The sequence below is a fragment of the Silurus aristotelis genome, assembly GCF_946808225.1.
Source record: "Silurus aristotelis genome assembly, chromosome: 25".
NCBI classification, from domain to species: domain Eukaryota; kingdom Metazoa; phylum Chordata; class Actinopteri; order Siluriformes; family Siluridae; genus Silurus; species Silurus aristotelis.
The window spans coordinates 14,427,822-14,453,564 of record NC_139598.1 but is presented as its reverse complement, the minus strand read 5'-3'; the positions used below and the strand labels follow the sequence as shown (position 1 = coordinate 14,453,564).

The window sequence follows — 25,743 nt, the reverse complement described above, 5'->3', positions numbered from 1 at the left end:
CAGTCGTGCAGAGACATTTGAAAGTCTCCAGAAATGTGAAAAATTCCAGTGTTCAATTAAATGAGCTCCTTCAGCAGCACAAAATAACAGAGTTCAATTCACTCTTATAGTGATGAAGTAATATTCATTGACGTAAACCCCAACATACAGCATCACATTACTGTGTTGTACAGTTGCTGACTGTAGCCTGAAAGCTGCAGAGTTTCGTCTGCTCCCCACTTCACTATAAGTGGAAAGATACTGCATGATATGAGCTGGAGGACTTTTTCTGAAGCCACTAAGGTGTTTAAAATTGCATATTAATGTCGTTACACCTGAAAGCGTATACCCAACCCAATCGCTAGTACAACAGCCATGTTAATGTGACTGCTGTAACACCGGATTCTGTGACATCCAGCTGTGTTATAATCCTCTTCAAAACTGAAACGGCAAAAGCTAATTAATTTGACTTTGCTGACTTTGCAAACATTCAGGTTTAAAATAAAAAAATTTATATGAGATGAGCTTTTAGGATTTTTTTGTTGTTGCTATGTATGCCTAGATGTGTTAACATAAACATAGAACCCTTTGTATTTCTAGGCAGGCAAAATATAGAAAATGCTAATGCTAATTAATGTATGTAACCATTGCATGTTGCTGCTTGCCATCATAAGATGCTTTTTCAGGCTTTAACCTGTTCAAAATTGATTGAGGTTTCTCACTTTAGTCTCCTCTTCAGGAGCTGTATTAAATGCTAAGCTGGGCCAAGGTTTGGTGACCAGTCAAAAACATTCCACTTTTCCCTGGATAAAGTCATAGTAAAGTTGCCAGTATGTTTTGGATCATTGTCTTTCTGCATGCAAATTGCCAGACAAAGTGTCTTCTGAATTCATTCTGCTGCAAAAACCCTTAAGTTACACAATCAGAAAAAGATTAGTGAACCCTTTACAGAAGTACTGTGCTAACCAAGCCTTGACAATACCACCACCATGTTTCACTACCACCACCATGTATCAGCTTTTGAGGCTCACTTCTGTATTTATTTTGATCTGATACTCTGATTGTTACTGCTGATGAGTTGTTTACATTTTTGTGGTATGTCCTTGATGTTTCTGCTCTCCAAGTCTTATTGAAATTGTAGATTGTGCTACTTTCAATCTTGCACTCTGGATTATGTGGGTGATGTCACTGATGTCACTGATGTTGCTTTTGGTTTTTATTTTTTCTTAACCACACTTACGCTGTTTCTATTATCAACTGCCATTATTTTACTTGACTAACCCATGCAATGTCTGCTGCTCAGTTCACCAGTGTTTTTTCCCCCTCAGATTCAAAATGACTGGCCAGGACAAACTTTGGGAAACATGAAACGCAGTCACACGGTCCAATAATTTACACAACTACAAATTGGTTTAATGGAGCAAAATGTAAATAAAAGGAGATGAAACGATTTCTAAACCTTTGCATTTTTATTAGTCTTTTAATCACGAACCTAAATGTCATTACTCGTATACAAATATTTGCCATTTCTGTTAGTAGTTTATGAGGGGGATGTATAGTGATCCAATTCTGTTCATGGCCAGAGTAGTAAAGGTTTTCAAATATCCTCAAACAGGGAAGCGGTGTATTAATTACACAGCTACAATCACTGGCCTAATAAAGTGACCACTGAGTGTATTAGTAATAAAAAAGGAGTAGTAATAGTTATTAATTAATCAATTAATAATCATTTATTTATAGTTATTGCTTTATTTTGGTCATGGTTGCTATAAGCCCTTTGCTATTAATGTGATAATAATCATAATAATAATTTTTATTATTATTACTAATAATTTTATATTCTTCTTATTACTAACAACAACAACAACACAATAATGATAATAATAATAATAATAATAATAATAATAATAATAATAATAATAATAATAATAATAATAATACACTATATAGCTGAACATTTGAGGACACCTTATCATCACACCCTTGCAGACAGACAGACAGACAGACAGACAGACAGACAGATAGATAGATAGATAGATAGATAGATAGATAGATAGATAGATAGATAGATAGATAGATAGATAGATAGATAGATATCAAATGTATGTACAACAAATAAGAAAATGTGTATATATGATTACTGGCAGTAAAGTCAGTAATGCATTAATCAGTGTCTCTTATGTACTTTCCCCACAGTCTTATACCAGATTTAGACCCCCAGTCTTCAGAAAGACATTCCACTAGATAGCTAGGGTTCAGGAATATGCCTATTTAGCCATGGGAGCTTTAGTAACCTCAGGTTCTGATTTGTATGAAAGGCCTGTTGTGGTCAGGGCTCTGTGGAGGTCCATGTTTCTTGATGCACAGGAGCATTGTCATGCTGGAGCATTTTCTTTTTCCAGTAAATAGGAGTTATAATCTTATAAAGCCATTGTGTTACAATTGTGAACTTCAGAGTTTGTGGCTACACTTTTGAGGAAGATCCACATATATTTGTGAGTCCACATACTTTTTATTCATATTATGCAATAATGAATTAATAATATGATTACTTGCTGGTTAGGAAACCATAGGATAACTCTCAGTAGGCTGTTGAGCAGGATGAATAATCCTTAAACTGTTTAATCTGCTCGGAGGAGGGGGGTGGAGGAGGTAGGAGGAGAAGCCGGAAGTGGTGCGCGAGCAGATCCGTGAAGACGCAGCGCACCTTTCGGCGTCGGAGCAGAGAAGAGTCTCTTACAGGACCTGGGAGGACAGAACGAGACGGGACAGGACAGGAGAGTAGAGGACAGCATAGGAGAGGACAGGACAGGAGAGGACAGGACAGGACCTGGTCCAACTGCAGTGAGTAATATGCGATGTGTCATCTAATATGAAGTGATATTTGTGTGTGCGCATGTGAGCGCGCGCCGTGCTGGAAATCACTGCGGCGATCTTCTGCACGAGCGGCGCGTTTCGTCCCTCCATATACACGATCTTTACAGTCGTCCTCATCCCCAGGGACATTTCGGGCCGTCGTGCTCTGACTGCGGTATATTTTTTTTATGTAATAAGCCTCTTGACGACGTTTCACGTGTGTGTGTGTGTGTGTGTGTGTGTGTGTGTCCCAGGCTGATTCATGTAGCCTATAATAAAGGTTTTGCCATTATGCGATTTTGCTAATAATAAAAACACCCCCACACCCTCTCATTAAATTCATACAGTGTCATTCATAATCATCCTCCCAAACTCGAGTGGCATTAGGATTTATCTCTTTCAACAATGATCCTCTTAACAGAAAAGGGTACTAAACGGTACCCCCAGTACTCCCCCTTAGATGTACATCTTGTGTAGTAGGCATGCATAACATATATGCATTTAAAGCTGGCACAAATATGTGGTCCTGTTATATGTAAACTGCACCAATGGTCACTCCAACAAGCAAAAGTACAATTAGGCACTTTACTGTATAAATGGGGGTGGAAAAGTCTTACTGCAGTAGAAAACTTAATTTTTTGCATTGGGTTACAGCTTCTTCTGTGCTCCTAGAAAATATCTACGGAGGAAACTAAACAGTACCTTACCTTGTTGCATTTACAGGCAGTTGAATTGTACCTTTTAATAAATCCTTCACAGGAACAGTAAAGTATTGCACATTTAGAAAAGGTAACGTTTTGGACTGATAATAGTTTTAAGAGTCTAGGAAAGGTACATTACATGCAGCTTTCTTGGGAGAAAATGACCACCACCCCCAATAAATATACACAGTGCCATTCTTTATCATCCACCCAAACTAGAGTAGCATTAGGAGATTCTTTTTTCAATAGAAAAGAGTACTAAATGGTTCCTTATTGCTACCCTTAATGATGCATCTTGTGTAGTAGAGATGGTTTAACTAAAAATATTTGCTCTAGTTATTTTAATAGAACAGCATTATTATATTATGCACTGAGGGTACCCCCAACATGCAAAAGTACAAGTAAGCACTTAGGGATTAGGGTATAAATAAGGGTGAGAATAATCTATAATAGTCTTTTCTCATTGTAAAGTAAAACTTGTTTATTGCATTTGCATTGGATTAAGATGGGATGTAGTTGATGGAGAAACTTTTTCTGCTCTTCTAGACAATGTTTGTGGAGAGGCATTAAACAGTACCTTTCCTTGTTGCTTGTGATAAGGTGAAAATGTGCTTAAGGCTTTCTCAGCTTTGTCCTCAGCTGAATCCTTTGTGTTGATTAGTTACTTTAGTAGTTTACAGACTTTGTCATGTGTTTAAAAGCAACACCCGTAGCACATCTTTAGTAAACAGACCTGAAGGCATTTTCAGTGTCGTGTTAGCAAATATTTGTGTGGGACAAAGTGTTTACATAAAAACACTAAAGGCAACTTTACTATGTGGCATTTTATCCTTCTATTACTGAGAGTGAATACCAGAGATATAAATGTGTTTAAGGCCGTTAATGTTGGCCACATTGTCATTGTGTCTCTGTATAGATCTGCATATTGTGTATTGTGTTTCCACACGGACGGTTTTAATTGCCGGATATGAGCATCTTGGCGGTTTTTGGTGCTTGATTTGAGACTTGGCGCATCAGTAAAACTAATTTTTATATTTTATTTTTTTATCAAACATTTTCAGTGGAGTTTTTTTTTATTTTATTTTATATCTAAGTAATGTAAAAACTTCATAATTAAATGTGTGTCGTGTTTTTATTAACATTTTTTTATTTAGTGAGTTAGATGAAGTGGTAAAAGGTGTACCCAGGAAACAAGAATAGTGTTTGGGGCAAATTTCAATAGATATGTAGGTGAAGGGAAACGAGGTGATAAGGAGGTGATGGGTAGGTATGGCTTTAAGGAGAGGAATGTGGAAAGGCAGATGGTGGTAGATTTTGCTTAAAGGATGGAAATGGCAGTGGTGATACTTATTTTAATAAGGAGAGTGGAGAAAGATGCACACAGGTGGACTATGTTCTATGTAGGACATGCAAACCGAAGAAGATTGGAGACTGTAAGGTGTTGGCAGGGGACAGTGTAGCTAGACAGCATCGGATGGTGGTCTGTAGGATGGTTTTGAAGGTGAAGAAGAAGAGAAGGCGTAAAGGATGAGATGAAAGTGTGTTGACTAGTGAGGAGAGTGTGTTAGAGAAGATGCATTACAGATGCAATATTGCAAATGTTTGATGGGTTTGATGATTTGTGGTGAGAGTAGAAGTAGAGAAGTGAAGAAATGAGTGCAGGCAGGGGGGAGTGGGTGGAGAAGAGTGATAGCAGAAGTGATTTGTGATAGAAGAGTATCTGCAAGAGTGAAAGGGAAAGTTTATAGGACTGTGGTGAGATCTGAGTTGTTGTATGGTTTAGAGACAGTGACATTGAGTTAAAGAGAGGAGGTGGAGCTGGAGGGAGCAGAGCTAAAGATGTTGAGGTTTTCGTTGGGAGTGACGACGATGGACAAGGTTAGAAATGAGTTTATTAGAGGGACAGCGCATGTAGGGCATTTTGGGGACAAGTGAGAGAGGCGAGATTGAGATGGTTTGTGTGCAGAGGAGGGACATGGGGTATATCAGTAGGAGAATGCTGAGGATGGAGCCACCAGGAAGGAGAAAAAGAGGAAGGCCAAAGAGGAGGTTTATGGATGTGGTGAGGGAAGACATGCAGGTAGTTGGTTTGAAAGAGGCAGATGTAGATGACAGGGTGGTATGGAGACGGATGATCTGATGTGGCGCCCCCTAACAGGAGCAGCCGAAAGATGAAGATATTATATTATATTATTTCAATATAAATGATTGGTTGTGTTGATGTACTTGATGTTAGGTGTCACTTGCATGGTTAGGTCTGATCGAGATATTTTGCAGTATAACATATATCATCTATCCTTGTATGTTAAGGATTAACCATATAGCCAAGATTTATTCTATACTATGGCATTATGCTACCCATTGCTATCACTGCTATGGCATAGTTTCCAGGCAGTGAACAGGGACGAGACACAGGACCAAACACCACCTTCTTTACTGTTTCTCCGGATAAACCTGTCCAAGATACACATAATTTACTTTCGTTACAGTCAACAATGTCTTTTTTTGACAGTTAATAGCTAACCTGGTATACCTGCTGACAGCGGTGCCAATAGGGTTTAGCCCTTTCCTCATCTTAACCTAAATGTTATTGGTAATGCGGCAGCGCATTAATCATTTAATCGGTTCACATCTGTTCAAATACACCTATATTTTTTCAGTAACTACCTCAAATGATATTCTATGTCGTGAAGCAGCAAGGGACTTTGAGTCAAACATTTGTTGCCTCCACTAATAGTTCAGTGGCTAAATTTCTTATTAAAATGATGTTGAATATCACTAGTAAAAAAAAAGAGAGAAAGAATAATTGTTCTTTTTGCTTTATGAGATTATATAGTAATTTGTTATATTTGAGTATGTTTACACCCAACTACTAACTAAACACCATGAAATCAACAAATTAGCACAGGAACTGCTTAGACATCACAGACATTTTGATAGAAATATAATGTATTTGTTTCGGGGTAGAGTTTTCCTCAGTCTTTCATAACTTTGAGAGTGACTATCATTGTGTGGCATCAAGGGCCGTTTTAAAGGCCGACTGTTTAACTTCCTTCACTTTAAAAATGTTATCTTCTCTGTATTAGGTTTTGTTTAATCGGTTCCTCTTTTGTAGCAGAAGTACAAGTTTGTATCCGGAGAATTCTCCTAATGTTCTTTCTGATATGCTGACCATCGTTGTGTAAACAGCTTTTTTCTAGTGTTTACTTTCTTTCTCAGAACCTCCTCAAGGTTTTCAGAAAAGGTGCAAAACAGCCATATGATGGTCATGAGGGAATTCTGGCCTGCTATGTGTGTGGGCTACAGTTATTTGTTTTATCAACATTACTTATTTCATCATTCAGATTGTTAGATAGGAAGGAAAATTTTTTTTGCATGTTGTTGTTGTGTACTGCTTACACACATTCAGCAAATACATTCGTTATATGTTTTCCATTGATAAACAGTGATCTGAAATCGCTGCTTGAGACTTAGAGCTTTAGAATGATGTATAGTTAGTCATGGTTACTCTTCTCCTTATTAATTTAATCTATTGCTAAACATTAACACTTGAGAACAATTGGCTATTTTTTGCGGACTTACGTTCCTTACGCCCGTAAATGTCACCTACTAAATTAATTTTAGTTGCATCTATAGCTATGGCAATTTGGAGTTTACTGAAAAAATACACAAAACAAGAATATAATTATTTTCCATATATGTTTTATATGGAAAAGAACGTAAAAAAAGTTGTAAATAGTTTACATATTGTACATAGTATACTTTTTAATACTGCTGAATCAGCCTCTGTCTGTCTGTCTGTCTGTCTGTCTGTCTGTCTGTCTGTCTGTCTGTCTGTCTGTCTGTCTGTCTGTCTGTCTGTCTGTCTGTCTGTCTCTGTCTGTCTGTCTCTGTCTGTCTGTCTGTCTGTCTGTCTGTCTGTCTGTCTGTCTGTCTGTCTGTCTGTCTGTCTATCTATCTATCTATCTATCTATCTATCTATCTATCTATCTATCTATCTATCTATCTATCTATCTATCTATCACTTATTACTTATCCTTATTGTCATTGTCAGTAAGTCAAATGAGCTTATTACAGAGCTCTGACTCATACAGTTTTGTGTCGGTCAATAACACTTATTTTACTGCATGAGATATGAAATATTATATAACGATTGAGCAGTATTGGTTTAAAAGCAATATTGCATATAAGAACAGTAACGTCATTTTCCATATCTAGTACAATTAAAATGGTGTTTAATCTGAATTACAATGGTGTTTAATTTTAATCATAAATGCTAATGATCAAACTGAAACACAAATTTTCTTTTCTCATGCACAAATAAGTGATTCAAAGTCACAGAGTTCGAGGCCAAGAGTCTGCTTGGCTAGTTCATCATCTAAGAGCTGATAAGCTTGATTGCATTGATGGTGGAATTAAGTTATGTTTTAGCAAAGTGTACAGATGAGGAGATGAGGAGATGAGAGAGCTAGGTAGACGAAAGGACTAAAGCTCTGCTGCATTGATCTGCTTAATTAGAGATGAATTAAGGGCTTAATTGAATAGGCACCATTGTTAGAAAGTATTTAAATGGCATAAACTTTAACCATAGTCCAAATGTCAGTGAAAGAAGCCAAATGACAGCTGTTGAAATACAAGAAAGACTTTATTCATTAACACTTCTCATCCTGTGTTCTTCAGGAAAATGGAGGACATCATTCCATTAGTTCTCAACCTGAGAGACTGAACTACAACAGCACCAGCAGCAGCAGCAGCAGCGGCAGCATGGCCGACGTCTCTGATTCCTCCATTGAGAAAGCAGAAGCCACGATTTATTGCAAGCTGTGTTTGAGTGACTGCCCTGCACCAGAGACGACCAGGTTGCGCTCATGTGACTGCGTGTTTTGTACCCAGGTGAGTACAAGTTTCCTTAAACATCCTCAAATTTGCCAGTGGGAAAAATAGTTTGGACTGAATACAAATGTGAGCAAATTTTGTGAGCAAATTTAAGTTGTCACTCAAAGCACCTGGTCACGTGAAGGGCCTTTAACATAACAAGATGCCAATTAAAAATTTAATTTGATTTTGATTTGAAAATGATCCAAAATCCTTCATGAACATTACACAGTTAAGCTTTAACGAATATTTTTTACGTAAGGCAACACATGGGGCAACCTGTAACTTTAAACTATGAAAAAATAAAGCCCCTCTCTTCTGAGCAATTAAGATTAATTTTATAAAATAAGATTAATCTGATTCGAATGGATGGATTTCATGAAACGGTAGATCTGAATATAGTTCTGGCTGCAGGACCCACTGAGAGATAGATAGATAGATAGATAGATAGATAGATAGATAGATAGATAGATAGATAGATAGATAGAGATAGAGAGAGAGAGAGAGAGAGAGAGAGGTGAAGGTTTCTAATAAAGCAGATGTTTAATTAACATTCATGGATAACATCTCCAGTGTTAGTACTTTGTAAAATCTAGAAATAAATCTGTTGCTTTAAATATTCTGACCTCCAGGATGTCCAGTTTTGCGATTTTTTTTCTTTTTCTTTTCTTAGTAACTACATTTTGGTCTTATTAAAACTGTTGACTGACTGGCTTTATATTTGTTATATAATGAATGCTGCACAGCATTAAATGTAATTATAAGCATATAATAAGTAGAACAAGTATAAGGTGCGTCTATAATAAATAAGAAATTGTTTGTTTTGGCAAATGGCTGTGGTACAAGCCCTTTGGGATGTACTAATTATTTTCCTATAACAGCACACCCCAACGGTTCTATTTGTTATCTAATACAGTCATACAGACAAACTTGCTTTCACACTGAACAATATAGAAGTATATTACACTGATGTGGGTATTAAATATAGACTGTACATTACTTAATACGGATTTAGAAGCATGAAGAGTCCAAAGGCAGAAGATTCATAATGTCCATTTGGGGAATTGACCCCTGTATAAGTCATTTATGTCAAAGGGTTAAACTAATAATTATAATGGTTCTTATTATTGTTTTTCCAGCTTTCCAAAATGTCTGAACTCATTAAAATATATTAAAATACAGGCTCTCTATATTTATATATCTCTTATATCTTTATTTTCTCTACAAATATATTTCAAATGAGCATCAAGATGATTCACTCCTGAATCGGCTTTAAGGTTAAATAAAACATTTGCATGTCTCTCTTACCCTTTACTTATACTATATTTGATGCTAAACTCTAACCTGACATTCCAGCACTCCAAACCAGTTACACTGATTGTTGACACTAAAAGGCGTCAACTAGCATGGATGCTTCGTTAGGATAATGTGATAAAAAGTGTTTTGGGGCGGTCCATTCCCTTCTAGTCGTTATCACCTCAATCAAAACGAGACGGAAGCGTCGTGTCATTTGAGAGACGGCAGCGTGAGCAGCGTGTTTTGTGTTCTGATTAACAGTGCTTACGTCAGTATGTGCAGTTGGCCATAAAAGACGGGGCTGGAACCCCCATCACCTGCCCTGATGTGGCCTGCAAGCACCCTGGAGCTCTGTTGGATTCTCAGGTACGTCCACACAAACATACAAACTTGTCTTATTAACCCTATGAAGAAGTTTCATGGAAATAGGCAACAGTTTAATTCTATGCTACACCAAAATCTAACCTGAACCTTAAAATCCTACAGCTTTATGCTCTTCTTTTTAATCAAAATTCTCAAAAAAACAAAATAAAAAATTACACATAATAACCAGCCAAGTGTTGCCACGAGTTTGGATTTATTCCATATTAATGAGGATATTTGATATCCATGCACACAAACTACAAGTACCATAGATTTTTTTTTTTTTTTTTAACATAAATGACAAATTCTTTTTGTCTGAAATCTTACAGGTGAGTTATTGCTATTGTATGTGCTGAACAATAAACTATGTCTATATTGATCTACATTGGTATAATTTGATATTTTAAGCTTTGTGTAAATGTTTAATTACATTTAATCATTTATCAAACATAGGGTGTGTGCGTTCAATATCTCACCCTGTTTCTGTCGTATGCTTATTTTTTGGCAACACTCAAAGCTCCTCGGGTTGTCGTGTTTTCCTTCGCTAAGCCTTGTGTAACTCAAGAGTTTGTTTTTCAGCTGCAGAATTATGCTGCTATAGTTACCCTCTAGTTATCTTCTTCGTTTCCTTGTGCACACAGATTGCCTCGTTTGCCTCGAGTGATCAAGTCAAGTTCTATCAGCGGCTCAAATTTGAAAGAGGTATGTGCTGTGTGTGTGTGTGTGTGTGTGTGTGTGTGTGTGTGTGTGTGTGTGTGTGTGTGTGTGTGTGTGTGTGTGTGTGTGTGTGTGTGTGTGTGTGTGTGTGTGTGTGTGTGTGTGTGTGTGTGTGTGTGTGTGTACCTTGTTTATTGCACAGCAGACCATAGAAACTGCCCAAAGCCTGCATACTTTGTCAAACTGTATAGTCAGGGGCAAAAGTCTTCACCCTCTCAATTCTACTTGGCAGTGTCTGAGTGTATGTTTTGTAGGGGGGGAGGAAAAGAGATCAAGCCAACAATCCACCAAGCGCATACTAAGTAGGCTAATGTAACAGAGCCCTTGAATCCATCCACCTGTTGGTCTTACATAAAGAAATCTCACAAGGTTACAGACTTTCCACACTTAGCCAGCTGGTGCTCCATTTGAACTATAACAAGATATCATGTCATTATCACCATTTATAGTTCTATACAGATGTATTTAAAAATATCCAGGTTTTTTTATTGATCTTTTTTTGTTAGTAAAAATCCTTGCAGTACGTGAAGATATTCACTTATATCCACCGTCTATAATATCACTGAGCATTTAAACATCTTTGTCATCCAGGATTGTGTTACACTCAATAATTATAATAGGAACACCTCTACACCTGACCATTCATGCTATTATCCAGGCGGTCCATCTAGTAGCATCAGAGCAATGCACTCATGTAGATACAGATCACAAGCTTCGGTTAAGGGGAAAAAATGACAGGAATGTTACAGAAAATCACACAAGCACGCTGTATAACTGCTGAGCAGATAAGCACCTCAGAATGTCCAACATCTGAAACACTGTGATTGTATATAATGAAACATTCATTCAATAATTGTAATAATTCAGTTTTGCCATATTGTGATTATTAATAAAAAGCTAGAATTTTAGAGCTGTTTGTATAGAGAGAGTAATTTAAAAGCATGCTGTAATCAGCATTCATCTGCAGCATTGGATTGAAACAAACAATTCATGGAATAATAAATATTAGGATCATTTATATAACCTTGAAATGGTAAAGTGCAGACTTTTAGCTCCTATTTTACAGTGTAGAGTTTTAATGGAACAGTGTAGGAACAGTTCATATATATATATATATATATATATGTGTGTGTAAAATAGCTAAAGAAGTGCAGGCTTGAACAATAATAGTTTTTGGATTGTATTACTATTACAACATCACAATACAACATTTTCAACCAATCAAGTAACCAGCCATATTTAGGTGAAAAAGTGAAAGATTTGTCAAAAAAACAGACCTGCACATTCACTTGTGCTAACTAACAAAAAAAACAAAAAAACTAACAAAAACTCTTTCAGAGTCTAAGACATTAGGAGTCAACTTTTAACTCATATTTTTTCATTTAATTCATTAGCCTGGTCAAGGTCTAAATGAATCCAGTTCCCTATTCCAGGACAACTGACCCAGGATTGGACATCAAATAACACCATACATACACACATTCACACCTATTAGCAGTGTAGAGGAGCCAATTCATCTACTGGCATTATTTTGTAAAAACCTCCTAAAAACATGCAGGTTGTTTTGCAGTTAGGTGTGAATAAGTGTGTGAAAGTGTGTGTTGCATAGTGCGCTACATTTAGATAAGATAACACTTTATTAATCCCAAATTCCAAAGTTAAATCAGCAGGCAAAAGAGAATAGTTGAAATAGTAAAACAGAAGACAATACAACAGCGGAAGCGAGTTAAAACATAAATTAAATAATAAACAACTGTCCAGTTGTATTTAAATGTAGAAAAACTGTAAAGATATATTTTATATTAATGTGTGTACAGTATATGTATAAAAGCTATAAGTACATGATATCTAGGTGTACAGTCCATTGCATGCTATAACCCCATGCAAAAATTTAGTTTGTACAGCCATGGACAAATAGTTTGTTCACTCCCGCATCAAGGCAGAAGGAGACTGCAGCTTATTGTACTCAGAGTAGTTGTGGGAGGGTTCAGGGCTGATGACAAAGACTTTGGCCAGCATTCTTCTCTCAAACAGCTCTTAATCTTCTCTGAGTCCAGCCGGAGCCCCGGGACTGAGTCGACCTTCCTGATAATCTTGTTGACAACTTTATATTTATTTATTTATTTATGCTGCTACCATCATGTAGAAAAGCCCACTTCTGATAAACCTGTCTGTGTTTCCTGACCATGTCACCTAAGTGTACAGAAGGGTATAATCTCAGTGTCCTCATCTTGTATGGTAAAGTCAGTCCAACACCATTCACTGTTTTTCTTGCATTCATTGGAAGAAGATTGTGCTGATCAAGGTCTAGCCTTTCCAGGATCTTTATCAGATCTTCTGTCAATGCGACTTGTCTGCAGTCATTTCTTTGTAGAAATGAGATCATCTAGATTAGAATACAATACATCTAGACTGCGTTTATCCCCATCCTGGGATAAGCCTTGGGTTCGTTCATGAATGAATGAATGATTGAATTAATAAAACATGAATTATTTACTGAAATAGAAAAATCCCAGTTTATTTATCATCTCCCTTCTTCTAGGATCACAGCATACTCAACATTTATTTTAACTTTCAACTTATTCAACTATTTACAACAATATAATATTCTCTGTATGGAATATTTTAGCATTGGCAAGTTTAAACAGTGCTCTTTTTAAAACCATTAGCATGCCAGTGACCGTCCTACACACCGAGCTTCTCTGTCCGAATAAAACCTTTTGGGCCGACCGTGTCTGTGGTTGCTGTTTGTATGCTAGCTCACACGTCATACCGAGCATTATGTAATTAGCAAAATACCACAGAGAGCACAGGACAATGAGCGTATTTGCAATGGCAAAGCTGAGGCAGTTGCCTAAACCGCTGGTTCTGTAAACATGCTGGATCTTTGTTGAGACAGAGTGCAGACTCGAATTAGCTGCAAAGACTGGAAAGGACAGCTAATACTTGTAATTTCCAGAGTCAGGACATCCAAAAAAACACAGAGAGGTGTAGCTTCAATCATGCTGACGCGGAAAACATTTTATGTGCTTCACTTGCTTTTAGCTTAGTCTGATTTTTGTTTTGTTTTTTGTTTAAAGCTGCAATTTGTGATGCTCAAAAGTACTTCCAACATAAAAAGAGTATTAGATGATGATAATAATAATAATAATATTAAAAAATGAAAATGGACTCAATACTGCTGAGGTGTCCAAAGCATTATAGGAGAGAAAAGGGCAAAAAAACCCAATATTTTATTTACCTCAAAATTAAGATATTGTGCTTTTTCTCGGTACACAGATTTGTGTCAGTCGATTTAATAAGATGAATTCTTACTTGCTCAGATATATCACAGTCTGTAAACATCTTATTTACATATTGACCCTAAAATACAAGACTTAAACACTAAATAATGGATGTGGATTTTCCCCCTGTTTAAGCTTTGCTGGGGCCTGAAATGGGCTCTTCTTCAAAAGTGCCGAGCTTTGCGTCTACAAAATGTTCTTTAAAAATGAAAAACATGCCCAGTAAACATACATGTTAATGTTTTCGATTGAATCAGACGATTATATTTTGGAAACCCTAGCAGAGATGTGCAGCTGTGCACTCAGCACATGCCTGCCATGAACTTGAAAGTGTCGAAAATTAAACATTTCACATTAGTGACTATTTTTCTTGCATTTTTTGGGGGATTTCTGTCCGGATCCAAACCTCTAGTCTTAGCCAGATGCCATGTGGAGCTTTCAGGCATGAATAAATATATGTAAATAAAGGAATACTACTCAAATACTACTCAAATCTGTATTTGTCTGTGTTTAGAATGCAGTATCTGTTCAGCCTGCACAGTTTATCCCTATTTATTGGCATTCCTAGTGACGAGGTCTCCGTTTCAGCTTTAAATGTTTTCAATCATTTTTTTTTACAAACACTTTGTCTCTCTCTCTCTCTCTCTCTCTCTCTCTCTCTCTCTCTCTCTCTCTCTCTCTCTCTCTCTCTCTCTCTCTCTCTCTCTCTCTCTCTCTCTCTCTCTCTCTCTCTCTCTCTCTCTCTCTCTCTTCTCTCTCTCTCTCTCTCTCTCTTTTTCTCAGGTGTTCAGTTGGACCCATGCAAGGCCTGGTGCCCAGTGCTGGAATGTCAGGCAGTATGCATTGTGAACCCTAGCACTGAGAGTAAACCGGTTCCCTGCCCAACATGCCACAGCGTCTTTTGCTTCATCTGCAAAGAATTATGGGAGGACGGACACAGCTGCCAACAGCACCAGCCTATAGTGGTGCTGCCTGCCAATGACAGGTTACTGCCGCTAGTGTACTTTATTAAAGAACAAACCACCCTTTTTAGATTTCTCAAACGCATCTTTGTTATTTTGCTGATTCTGTATTTGGATACAGATTTTTAATCTGTAGAAGACAGTGAAATGAACTGAGCCACCCAGTTTTCCATTGTCTTTTTACATTTTGAAAAGGTAAATTAGCTCCACCCATAGCCTGAACTGCGCTGCTCATTTCTGCAGCTATTATATAAACGTCCTTATTTATGTTCGTTTAATTTATTTATTTGACACTGTTAAATATTTAAATGGTGGTTTTAAATATACAATATATTTACTTGTTTATTTTTCTTCTTGTTATAAAAATTTTTATAAACCAAATCATCTGTTCTGTACAGTGCTCAGGCCAGTGTGGACGCAGACCCGGTTATCAAACAGTGTCCCAAGTGTGGAGTGTACATCGAGCGCAACCAGGGCTGCGCCCAAATGTTGTGCAAGAGCTGCAAACACACTTTCTGCTGGTACTGCTTGCAGAATTTAGATGTAAGCACTCTACCATCTATTTAACCCAGGATGTTTTAATATGTAAAAAAAAAAAAACACATCATGAACATCACAAACCTGCTTTTGTTTTGCAGGGGGACATTTTCCTGAGACACTATGACAAAGGTCCCTGCCGAAATAAGTTAGGACATTCCAGAGCATCTGTCATGTGGAACAGGACACAGGTACGTCTGAGCCGCACATGGAGGTCTGTTGATCAGCTTCACCAGTTCTGTTTACATTTACAGGGCATGTATTTGGTAGCAACAAGGCAGGCATTGAGCAGATTGGGGATCTCAGATTCCATAATATTAACTGTATTGCATAATTGAAGAAAAAGTTTAAAGTACAGATTTTATTGTTTATTAGATAAAAATGAGAGCAATAATATAACGTGAGAATATATATAATATAATATAATATAATATAATATAATATAATATAATATAATATATAATATTTAGTGAGAATATTTGGTGGGTAAAACTCCAAACAAACTCCAAAATGTCTGTGTCCTTTCTATACATTTCTTTTTTGAAAAAGTGATATTCTAGAGGTGACAGTGATTAAAGTTGTAGCACAAAGAATATAAACAAGAGCATTAAGAGACATTAGGAAGACCCAAGATATATACAAGTAAATATGAAGGCTGGAACTCAGGAGTGATACACAAGTAGTCAAACTAAAAATGACACAATTATCCATTATCCATCAGATTCCAAATTTAATCACAATTTGCTCTTATAAATTCATGCTCTCTTCTGAGATGATGTTCCACTAGATTTTGGAGTGTGCTTGTGGACATTTGTGTTCATTAAATGATGGCATTAGTAAAGTCAAGTAGTGATGTAGATGAGGTGAGGAGGCCTGTGGTGCAGTCAGTGTTCCAATTCATCCCAGTGTTGTTCAGTAGGGTTTAGATCAGAGCTTTATAGCAGAAAAATCAAGATCTTCCTCTGCAAACCAGATATTCATGGAGCTCGCTTTCTGCACAGGAGCATTGCCATGCTGGAACAGGTTTGGGTTTCTAAGTTCCAGCATCCTATACAATTGTGTGCCTCCAGCTTTGTGGTAACAGTTTGGAGAAGAACCACATATGGCAGGAAAGGTCAGGTGTCCTAATACTTTTGTCAATATAGTTTTAATGTAATGGTCTGAGTTGCAGTCAGCATTCAAGTTAATCCCAAAGGTGTCCAGTGCGGTTGAAGTCAGGGCTTTTACACGAGTTCCTCTGAATGAACCTTGGAAAAAAAACATGACTTCAAGGACCTCGCTTTGTGTTTTATAATGCTGCTTGTTCATGGTGTATTCATTTCATTGTAGGTTCTAAACTGGTTATTCTTGACTACGTTACATTTTAAAGCTTAGCTCTTAAATAGATCAAAATTTTGATGTTTTGTAGGTGGCAGGCATCCTGGTAGGCGTGAGCATCATTGTGGTTGTGACATCTCCTCTGCTACTTTTAGCATCTCCATGCATCCTGTGCTGTGTGTGTAAACCCTGGCACAGGAGGAACGAGAAGAAAAAGAAGAAAAAGCCAACAAAAGAGTCAAAGGCAACGGATCTGGTGGCGTAATGTGTTCTCTATACCAACGCTCTCGTATACAGTACTGTATTTCCTGCAGTCCTCCATCTGCAGTACTGTAGCTCTGTTACATGCCAAAAACCTGTGTCGTTTAGCCAGGCGCTAAAGTGCCTCATTTCTCCAGTGCCTGGTGTTTGGTGGTTTTTCTTTCGCCTTCCATTGTATTTATGCAAAAATATCTAACATCGAGAAAGGAACACGAATCCATGGCCTGTTTCTAATCCATGCAAAATATCTGTCCTTGTCGTGCCATGGAAGTTGTGTTTCATATTGGGGTTAAGGAAAACGATGGCAGGGCTTTAACTGTAACCAGTATACATAAATGCTACACAAAGTAAGTCCTATAGGTCTGATTGATTTCCCTTTGGGTTCCACTCCACAGGTTCTGATGGGTGCTTTTTTCACCTGCTCTAATGTGTGTATATAATGTGTGTATGAATGTGGATGCTGTCCTGTGTTTTTACATTTTTCTGTTAACTTTTTGGCATCGGATATTTTGTATTACTCCATAACAATAAAATTAATATGAGGTACCGATTGCTGACGTACACTTTTCTGATGCAAAGCTGCTGAATATTACCCGTAATAATTGGTATATTTTAATATGATTTGTTAGCTAAGGCTAAGCACCAGTTTTCTCTGGGTTCTCTGGTTTCCTCCTACATGCCAAAAACATGATAGTGCCAGTGGATCTCTATTGCTTCTTGGTGTGTGTGTGTGTGTGTGTGTGTGTGCGTGTGTGTGTGTGTGAGAGAGAGAGTGTGTGTGTGTGTGTGTGTGAGAGTGTGTGTGTGTGAGAGTGTGTGTGTGAGCATGCATGCATGGATGTCAAGTCAAATCAAGTTTATTTCTGTTGTGCTTTTCACAACATACATTGTCTCAAAGCAAGCGTTTCAGAGTTAAACAGTTAAGGTAAATGATGTGTATTAATCCCTGATGAGCAGCCATGAGGACTGTGGCAAGGAAAAACTCCCTTAGATGTTATGAGGAAGAAACCTTGAGAGGAACCAGACTCAAAAGGGGAACCCATCCTCATTTGGGTGACATCAAGAGTATGATTATAGTCTTTAAAACAATACAGAACACTGGAGAGTGAGAACTAACATGAGCACTGGAGTGTAAGATTATGAGTGATGTTCTTTCTACAGTCTTTTACAGACATTTGTGGTTATAAAACTAGGAGTTACTAAGCAACTCATAAAATACATGAGCACTGTGTCCTGTGATGGACTGAAATCTTATAAGTATTATTATTATTTTATGCTCAATGTTCCTGAAGTAGGGGCAGAATCAATGGTGACACTGACCAGGATAAAGTACTCAGTACTCAGGCCATTCTATACATCTCAATAAGTTTAAGAAAACATGTTTACAATAATTAACCTAAACATACACTTATCTCCTTCATTAGGAACACCTTTACACATGGTCAATGTACTGGCATGCAAGATACTGCAACAGTCTCTAGACTTTATACAGAATAGTGCAGAAAATAATACAGTGAGTGACAATACAGTGTATGGAGATGCATTATTGATACTCCAGGTGAGAGAAAATGGGCAGATTGTTTTGATTAGCCTGTAAGAATCATGCCAGAGGGGTATGCAGTATATGCAGTTACATAGCGGTGTCGCACATGGTATACGTATAATCATGTATACCGTATAATTATACGTGATGTGATTATACGGTATACATGATTATACGTATACCATGTATACCGTATAATCACATCACGTATAATTACTTTTGTAAGCATGAACAAAACATCAACCCAGTGCAAGGCTTGATGTTTTGTTCATGCTTACAAAAGTAATTATACGTGATGTGATTATACGGTATACATGGTATACGTATAATCATGTATACCGTATAATCACATCACGTATAATTACTTTTGTAAGCATGAACAAAACATCAAGCCTTGCACTGGGTTGGGCAGTGGTGGTTCAGTGATTAACGCTTTGGGTTACTGATCATAAGATTAGGGGTTTTAAGCCAAGTGCTGCCAAACTGCCTCCATTGGGCCCATTAGAAAGGCCCATAATCCTTCCTGCGTCAGTGGTCTTGAATCGTTCCTGACGCTGTGCTCTGACCTCAGCTTCCAAACCAGCTGGGATATGCAAAGAAATGATTTCACTGCATTGTAATGAACATATATGTGATAAATAAAGGCTTTTTTGTAAAACAGCAAAAGGCCAAATTGGGCCCCATTTATGTCATGCAAGAACTTAAGTCTGGCACAGTCTTAACCAAAATGAAGAATGGAAAAAGACCATTTTCTACACTTCAGCTGTCCAGTTTGATGTACAACACAGCTGAAGCTCTTGATGCATTACATTATAGACGTTTGGCTGATTGAATAACTATAAATGGAGGATGTGGGAGCTGGAATGTGGTATCTCAGTGGTTACGTTGCTGGACTTTTGATTAGAAGGTCATGAGTTCAAATCCCACCAATGTTGAGATGAATCTGCCACTGTTGGGGTCCTTAAGTATTCCAAATTCCCTAAATAAGCATTTGTACTTGTGTTCCCAATTAAATGGTGTGTATGTAAGAAGTTAATTTTGCAGTCAAAAGGCTGATTGAAGACTTTGTCTATTCCGACACCTGGTGGCCACTGGTAATATTGCAGGGGGCGTTTTTATATGCAGCTCCCTGTATAGAAGCGACACGACGCAGCTTTGGAAACTTGTCATGTCGGAAAAGACAGAATTCTTCCCAGGTAAATTCAATCCATTGTAACCTTTAGGTTGGATAAACATCTTTGTAATGTCAGGAGTGCATGAAAGCTGTAAAATGATAAAGAAGGACTAAGAAAAGAACTTCTGAGATGTAGGCCCGTCAAGTGTGCAGTTGATTTAAGCAGGAGGTCACGTGGTTTGGAGCCTTTGGCTAAAACACTAGATTTAATCTTAAAAAAACAACGTGTAATCTATTTAATCCTGTTTCTAATAATATCGATTATTGATCATTTGAAAGGTATTTCCAAGATACCTTATGTTCCTGATGCCAGTGCGAGAGATGTGCTGTGTTTTAAGCATTATAATGCATCAGAGGTGAGTGAACTATATAAAAATATATAAAAAGCATATGTATCAACTATTTATAGCAGATCATCATTGTAGATTTAAATGGCACATGGAGGTTGAGTTCAGGGTTTTGTTTTACAGGAAGTTTTTATGTTCACTGATCCAGTGTATACCAGTTAAATCCATTTCCACAACTAGTAGAAAAAGCACCAGTGCTGCATAAAGGACAACTTTCCAGTTCCAGATGGGTTTCCACTACACTTCCTGCCATGTTTTCTTTTATTTTTTTAGGAAACCAGAATTATATGTTTGATTATATCGTATATTTGTATCCTAATAAACAAATACATTTATGTGTGTAATATATATATATATATATATATATATATATAACAGTGACTAAACCCCATGTCTCTCCTCTGCACATGACCAATCCATCTCAATCACATCTCTCTTAACATGTCTCCAAAATCTCATACCGGTGTGCTTCTTTTAATAAATTTTGTCTATTCATTATTTACATTCATGGCATTTATCCAGAGCGACTTAAAACTAAGCAGTTGAGGGTTAAGTGCCTTTCTCAAGGGGCCCTGCATCCTCATCACTAACAATGATAATCACAGCATCTTCAAATATCCAGCTCCACCCGATGTCGTTTTGTCAATTCAGGTTTCTTAGGACTTTTGATCTTAACAACTTGGGAAGTATAACTGCGAATATCTTTTCTGGCAAATGAGTGACAGCAGAGAAGTCTACAATGAATGATGACAAGCATAGACAAGAATTAAATATGGGCAAATGATAAAAAAAATAAAAAAAACCCTACACAAGCTTTCTACATCGAGAACTTTTATTCATTTGGGCTAATTTGAGTTGGTCGCAAGAAGACAGCAGCTCGGACGAACGCTTAATAGTCACAACTCTTTCACAGAAATAGTGGCTGAAGCTTTACGAACTAAGGCTTACACATTTATTTAGTATAAATTGTACAGAATTGCTGATGGGGTCATTTTCTTCTTTTACTCATCAACCATTAGGGGAAAAAATCCTCTGGTGATGTCTCTTGTGTGCTTTATAATTTAAAATATAACAATAAATTGGATTATTTCCATGCATAAACCTATATAGTGCAAGAAGAGCAGCAGATCACTGACAGATCGGTTATATCTCCAACTCGAATGATATTTAAAACCTGATTTTTTTGCAGATTTTGCTTGGCAAGTCGATGGAGGATTGGCTCCGATTCTCTGTGTGTTACTGGCACTCGTTTTGTGGAACTGGTAAGACAGCCACATTGGCACACACAAAGCCTTTCAACATGCTGTGATTATTATAGCCTGCGTCTCCTTCAATAGACGTTCGGCAGTTAAGAGGCCAAAACGTTTTCTAATGAGCAAGCATCAAGCACCATTAACAACACTCGAGATGCATAACACAGCTGCCCAGCTTTACAGACGTGTGTCTAATCAGGCGGGGGCGAGAGCTGGATCTGTTTGGACCTTTCTGACCTTTTGAAACCGGCACTGGTAGCGCTAGGATAAATCTACGGAGTGCGTTTCCAGTCATAAACACGGAGCAAAATAGAACATTAAGCTGAGCAGAAGAGTCATGCAGTCTCACACATGCACACATTTTAATAAGATCATCAAATTCCAAGCCAAAATAAATTTTCCACCTTTCTGTTAGGTGCTGACCCGTTTGGATCTGCAACTCTGCACAGGCCTTGGAATGAAGGAGGAGACCACATGGAGATCGCCAAGAAAAGACTCAGAGCCGCATTCGAGTTCTTCACCAAACTTGGTGTACAAAAATAATTGTTTGTTAAAAAGCATGTCCAGTTTGTTTATTAGATTTATACAACAAGAACCAAAATCCTGTGTCCAAAACATCACCAAGACTTACATCTGTAAGTCTCCATTATGTGTTCTCCATGTTCGTGTTGGTTTCCTCTGGGTTCTCTGGCTTCCTCGTACCTCTCAAAAGCATGACTAGGAGACTTGTTTACTCATTCACATGTAGGGTCCAATAATCTCACCAAAACGTTGTTTGGTGCTTAGGGGGAAACCCAGGAACCGGGAGGAATCCCACACTGACCGAGTGTAAACATGTGACCCCACATGGAGAGTAATCAGACATTGGGACCCTGGAGCTGTGAGACAGCAGCTATTTTTCCATCCATATAGAACATATTAATATATCATCTGCTAACCATATACAATATAATCAGCTGAAAGACCTGTGATTATACTGCTCACTGTCTTTCTAGGTGAAGTACTACACGTTTCATGACAGGTGTGTATTGGATTTGCACATTACAGCTGTACAGGAACCATTATTAAATGTTATTTAATGTTTATTAAGTTGATTTTTTTTAATCCTATTATGTCAGGGACATGGCCCCTGAAGGAAAAACGATGGAGGAGTCCAACAGAAACCTGGATGAAATAACAGACCTGGCACTAGAACTTCAGAAGCAGACTGGAGTGAAAGTGTTGTGGGTCACCTGCAACCTGTTTGCTCATCCCAGGCCAGTCTCTAAAACACCTCATATACCTCATTATTGTTACTTTTCCATGCAACACATCAGTGTTTTCCTCTCAGTTCCATAAAAACAACATTAAAGCATGTGCTTTGTACTTATATAGATATATGAATGGAGCTGCAAGTAATCCAGATTGCCATGTTTTCGCCTTTGCTGGAGCTCAGGTGAAGAACGGTCTAGAGATTGCCAAGAAACTGCAGGCTGAAAACTTTGGTAAGACTTTTAATTATATACAGTACATCATTTCAAATCTCATGACACTCCAGAGTTTTAATCTCCTGACTGGATACTTTCCTGTTAGATTAAATGTAGTTACAGAATAATATGCTTTAGGACAAATCAGTGAATAACATGGTGGAGGAACTGAGTGCTTTATAATCCATGTTATAGACCCCTTTATTTTAATTGTGCCATTACTCCCACCAGTGTCCTTTTTTCCTTAATTTATTGAAGTTCCTTATTTCCTTGGTATTTAATGTTTCAAGGGCAGACTTTTTGCCTTTCTCAGAATAACATGCCTGACTCTCACTTTGCTGACCCGAGTTTAAGTCCCGGCCCTGACACTCATCTCGTAATGGTGATGTTGATTGACTTCTTGTTTCCTCGTCTTTCCACAGTGTTCTGGGGAGGTCGTGAAGGCTTCGTGTCTGCACTCAACACAGATGTTGCGACTGAACTCAAGCACATGGCCAACTTTTTCAAAATGGCGTTGGGTACGACGTTCATTCAGATTATTTTTCAATTGCTGTTGTATGTTTCGTAACCCAGAAATGAACTACCATTCATTTCATTTAATTGTAGCTTATAAAGAGAAGATCGGCTTAAAATGCCAGTTTCTCATCGAGCCCAAGCCTAAGGAACCATGCAAGCACCAATACGACTACGGTAAGCGTTTTAAAACAGTAAGTTGACTGCTCAAGATAATTCAAGTCAAATACTATTTAAAATACTGTTAAAAATCAATTGCTGAATATTACATGAATGAGTATTAATGATTTTTTCTGCAGATGCGATGAGCGTTATTGGCTTTCTTAAGCACTTTGGACTGGACAAAGACTTTAAACTAAATATTGAGCCCAATCACACAACCCTGGCTGGACATTCTTACGAACACGACATCATCATGGCCTCTGTGTATGACACTTCAGTGTGATTTGTTTAATGTATTGATGCAGTGTGTTGGTTTAAACCATTGTGTGTGTATGTGTATTGTGTAGGTTTGGTATGCTCGGTTCTGTGGATGCTAACACAGGCTCTCCTGACTTGGGCTGGGACACAGATCAGTTCCCCATGGACATCAGAAATACGACCTTGGTGATGAAGGTGACTTAACACATCCGTTTTTAATTTTCGAAATTTTGCGAGCTCATATTTATGTGCCAATAAATTCCTCAGGTTGTTATTGAGCAGGGCGGCCTGCAGCCTGGAGGTTTAAATTTCGATGCCAAGGTCCGGAGGGAGTCGACTGAGCTGGAGGATTTGTTCATCGCTCACATTGGTGCCATGGACGCTTTCGCTCGAGGCCTCAGAAACGCAGCCAAGATGATTGAGGAAGGAATTTTGCAAAATATGCTTCGGGTAATCATAGTCACTGCTGTAAATGGTGTTTATTTTATTACCGCTGGTAAAAAGTATCAACCTGATCCATAATAGCCAGGTGCTGGTTTCATGGTTGTAAAGTGTAAGAATTCTCCTGTTAATGTAGAGTCTATAACATGTGATCTGTATGATGTAGGAACGCTACACAAGCTTTAGCGTTGGACTTGGACGAAAGGTGGAGGAGTGCAGCTGCTCACTAGAGGACCTCGAGGTTTTATCACTTCTTCACTCAGGTATCATGTGTCCTATCAGATAGCGGTTGTATTCTTTTACTGATGTACTGTATGTGTTTATTCACAGGAGTTCATCAAGCAAAACGGAGAGCCTGAAGTAAAATCTGGGAAACAAGAACAATATGAAGCGGTCTTTAATCATTATTTGTGAGAAGCCGGTCATTTTCAAGTGAGGTGAAATAATAAATAAATAAATCTGGGTTTATGAATGCAGAAGAACCTCAATAAGTACATTTACTTGTACAAGCTAATATAATAACTGCAAAAGAAGAAAGTTCAATAAAATTTAAATGAATAAAAGCAATTTTAAGAATTATTGTGACCAAGCAGCAAATCCTGATGTTAATTTTAAAATTGAATTTTTTATCCTTTAGTTACTTTACTTCGGTCATACGTCAGTCATTTTCCATTTTAAATACGTGATGTACTGCATTTTACAACTCCATTTGCAATGTGAGAAAAATCACTGAAAAGAACAGCATGTTAAATTCAAATTTCCCCCCAAAAAACTCTCCTTGTTTGTCGTAATCACGTTTCTTGAAATAATTTGTTTCATCTTTCATATGATTTAATGTTATAATGCAGACGGTGATATTAATGCGTTTAACAGTTGCGGTATAGTGCGATAATAATTGTTATCGTTAATGGCAGTCTGTATACAGCACAATACAGGATGGAGAAGGTGCAGGAAAGCACTAAAGAGAGAATCCAGGCATGAAAAGCAGAAATGAAATGAAGAAAGCTATATTAATAAATAATAAAAGTAATAATAATAGTAAATTATACTATTAAACGTGCATTAAATGGTGCTTTCTGGATTATCTGAAGGAATATCATAGACTGAGAAAAATAAAATGAGATTTTAACTAACTGTAGTGTTCATATATTTTATTATCTTGTGCTATGATTTTGGGCAATATTGAGGATTTTCTAAACCCTGTTACTGAGAAATGAATGAAAATTATGCAGTAAAACATTACTGTCATTTGGACAATGTCCATTGTGTTCTTACAATATGAGAATATACTATAATATATAACCAAATTAAAGATTTGGAGTCATGTCATTGAAATTTCAGTTCCTTGCATCAATAAATATGCTACAAGTAACTTTTTCTAATTGTGACATTAGGAAATAAAATGATGTGTCCCAGAGATCATGAGTTTTGACACCAA

At 37.5% G+C, this 25,743-nt stretch overlaps 2 protein-coding genes across 2 annotated transcripts; both read left to right on the top strand.

Moving 5' to 3' along the window:
* Window positions 1–2,604: 2,604 nt before the first annotated feature.
* rnf144b (ring finger protein 144B) lies at window positions 2,605–17,698 on the top strand. The gene is made up of 8 exons (XM_083530036.1): window positions 2,605–2,823; window positions 8,217–8,429; window positions 9,969–10,073; window positions 10,712–10,772; window positions 14,855–15,056; window positions 15,432–15,576; window positions 15,672–15,761; window positions 16,979–17,698. The coding sequence occupies exons 2-8, from the start codon at window positions 8,301–8,303 to the stop codon at window positions 17,150–17,152; spliced, it is 906 nt and encodes a 301-aa protein (XP_083386162.1). The 5' UTR covers window positions 2,605–2,823; window positions 8,217–8,300; the 3' UTR covers window positions 17,153–17,698.
* Window positions 17,699–19,748: 2,050 nt separating this feature from the next.
* Window positions 19,749–25,438, top strand: LOC310719433 (uncharacterized protein). The gene is made up of 14 exons (XM_083529135.1): window positions 19,749–19,887; window positions 20,145–20,221; window positions 21,402–21,474; window positions 21,881–21,996; window positions 22,461–22,486; window positions 22,584–22,721; window positions 22,840–22,949; window positions 23,354–23,449; window positions 23,538–23,621; window positions 23,744–23,870; window positions 23,954–24,059; window positions 24,132–24,314; window positions 24,472–24,546; window positions 24,636–25,438. The coding sequence occupies exons 1-14, from the start codon at window positions 19,860–19,862 to the stop codon at window positions 24,717–24,719; spliced, it is 1,323 nt and encodes a 440-aa protein (XP_083385261.1). The 5' UTR covers window positions 19,749–19,859; the 3' UTR covers window positions 24,720–25,438.
* The last annotated feature ends 305 nt before the right edge of the window (window positions 25,439–25,743 follow it).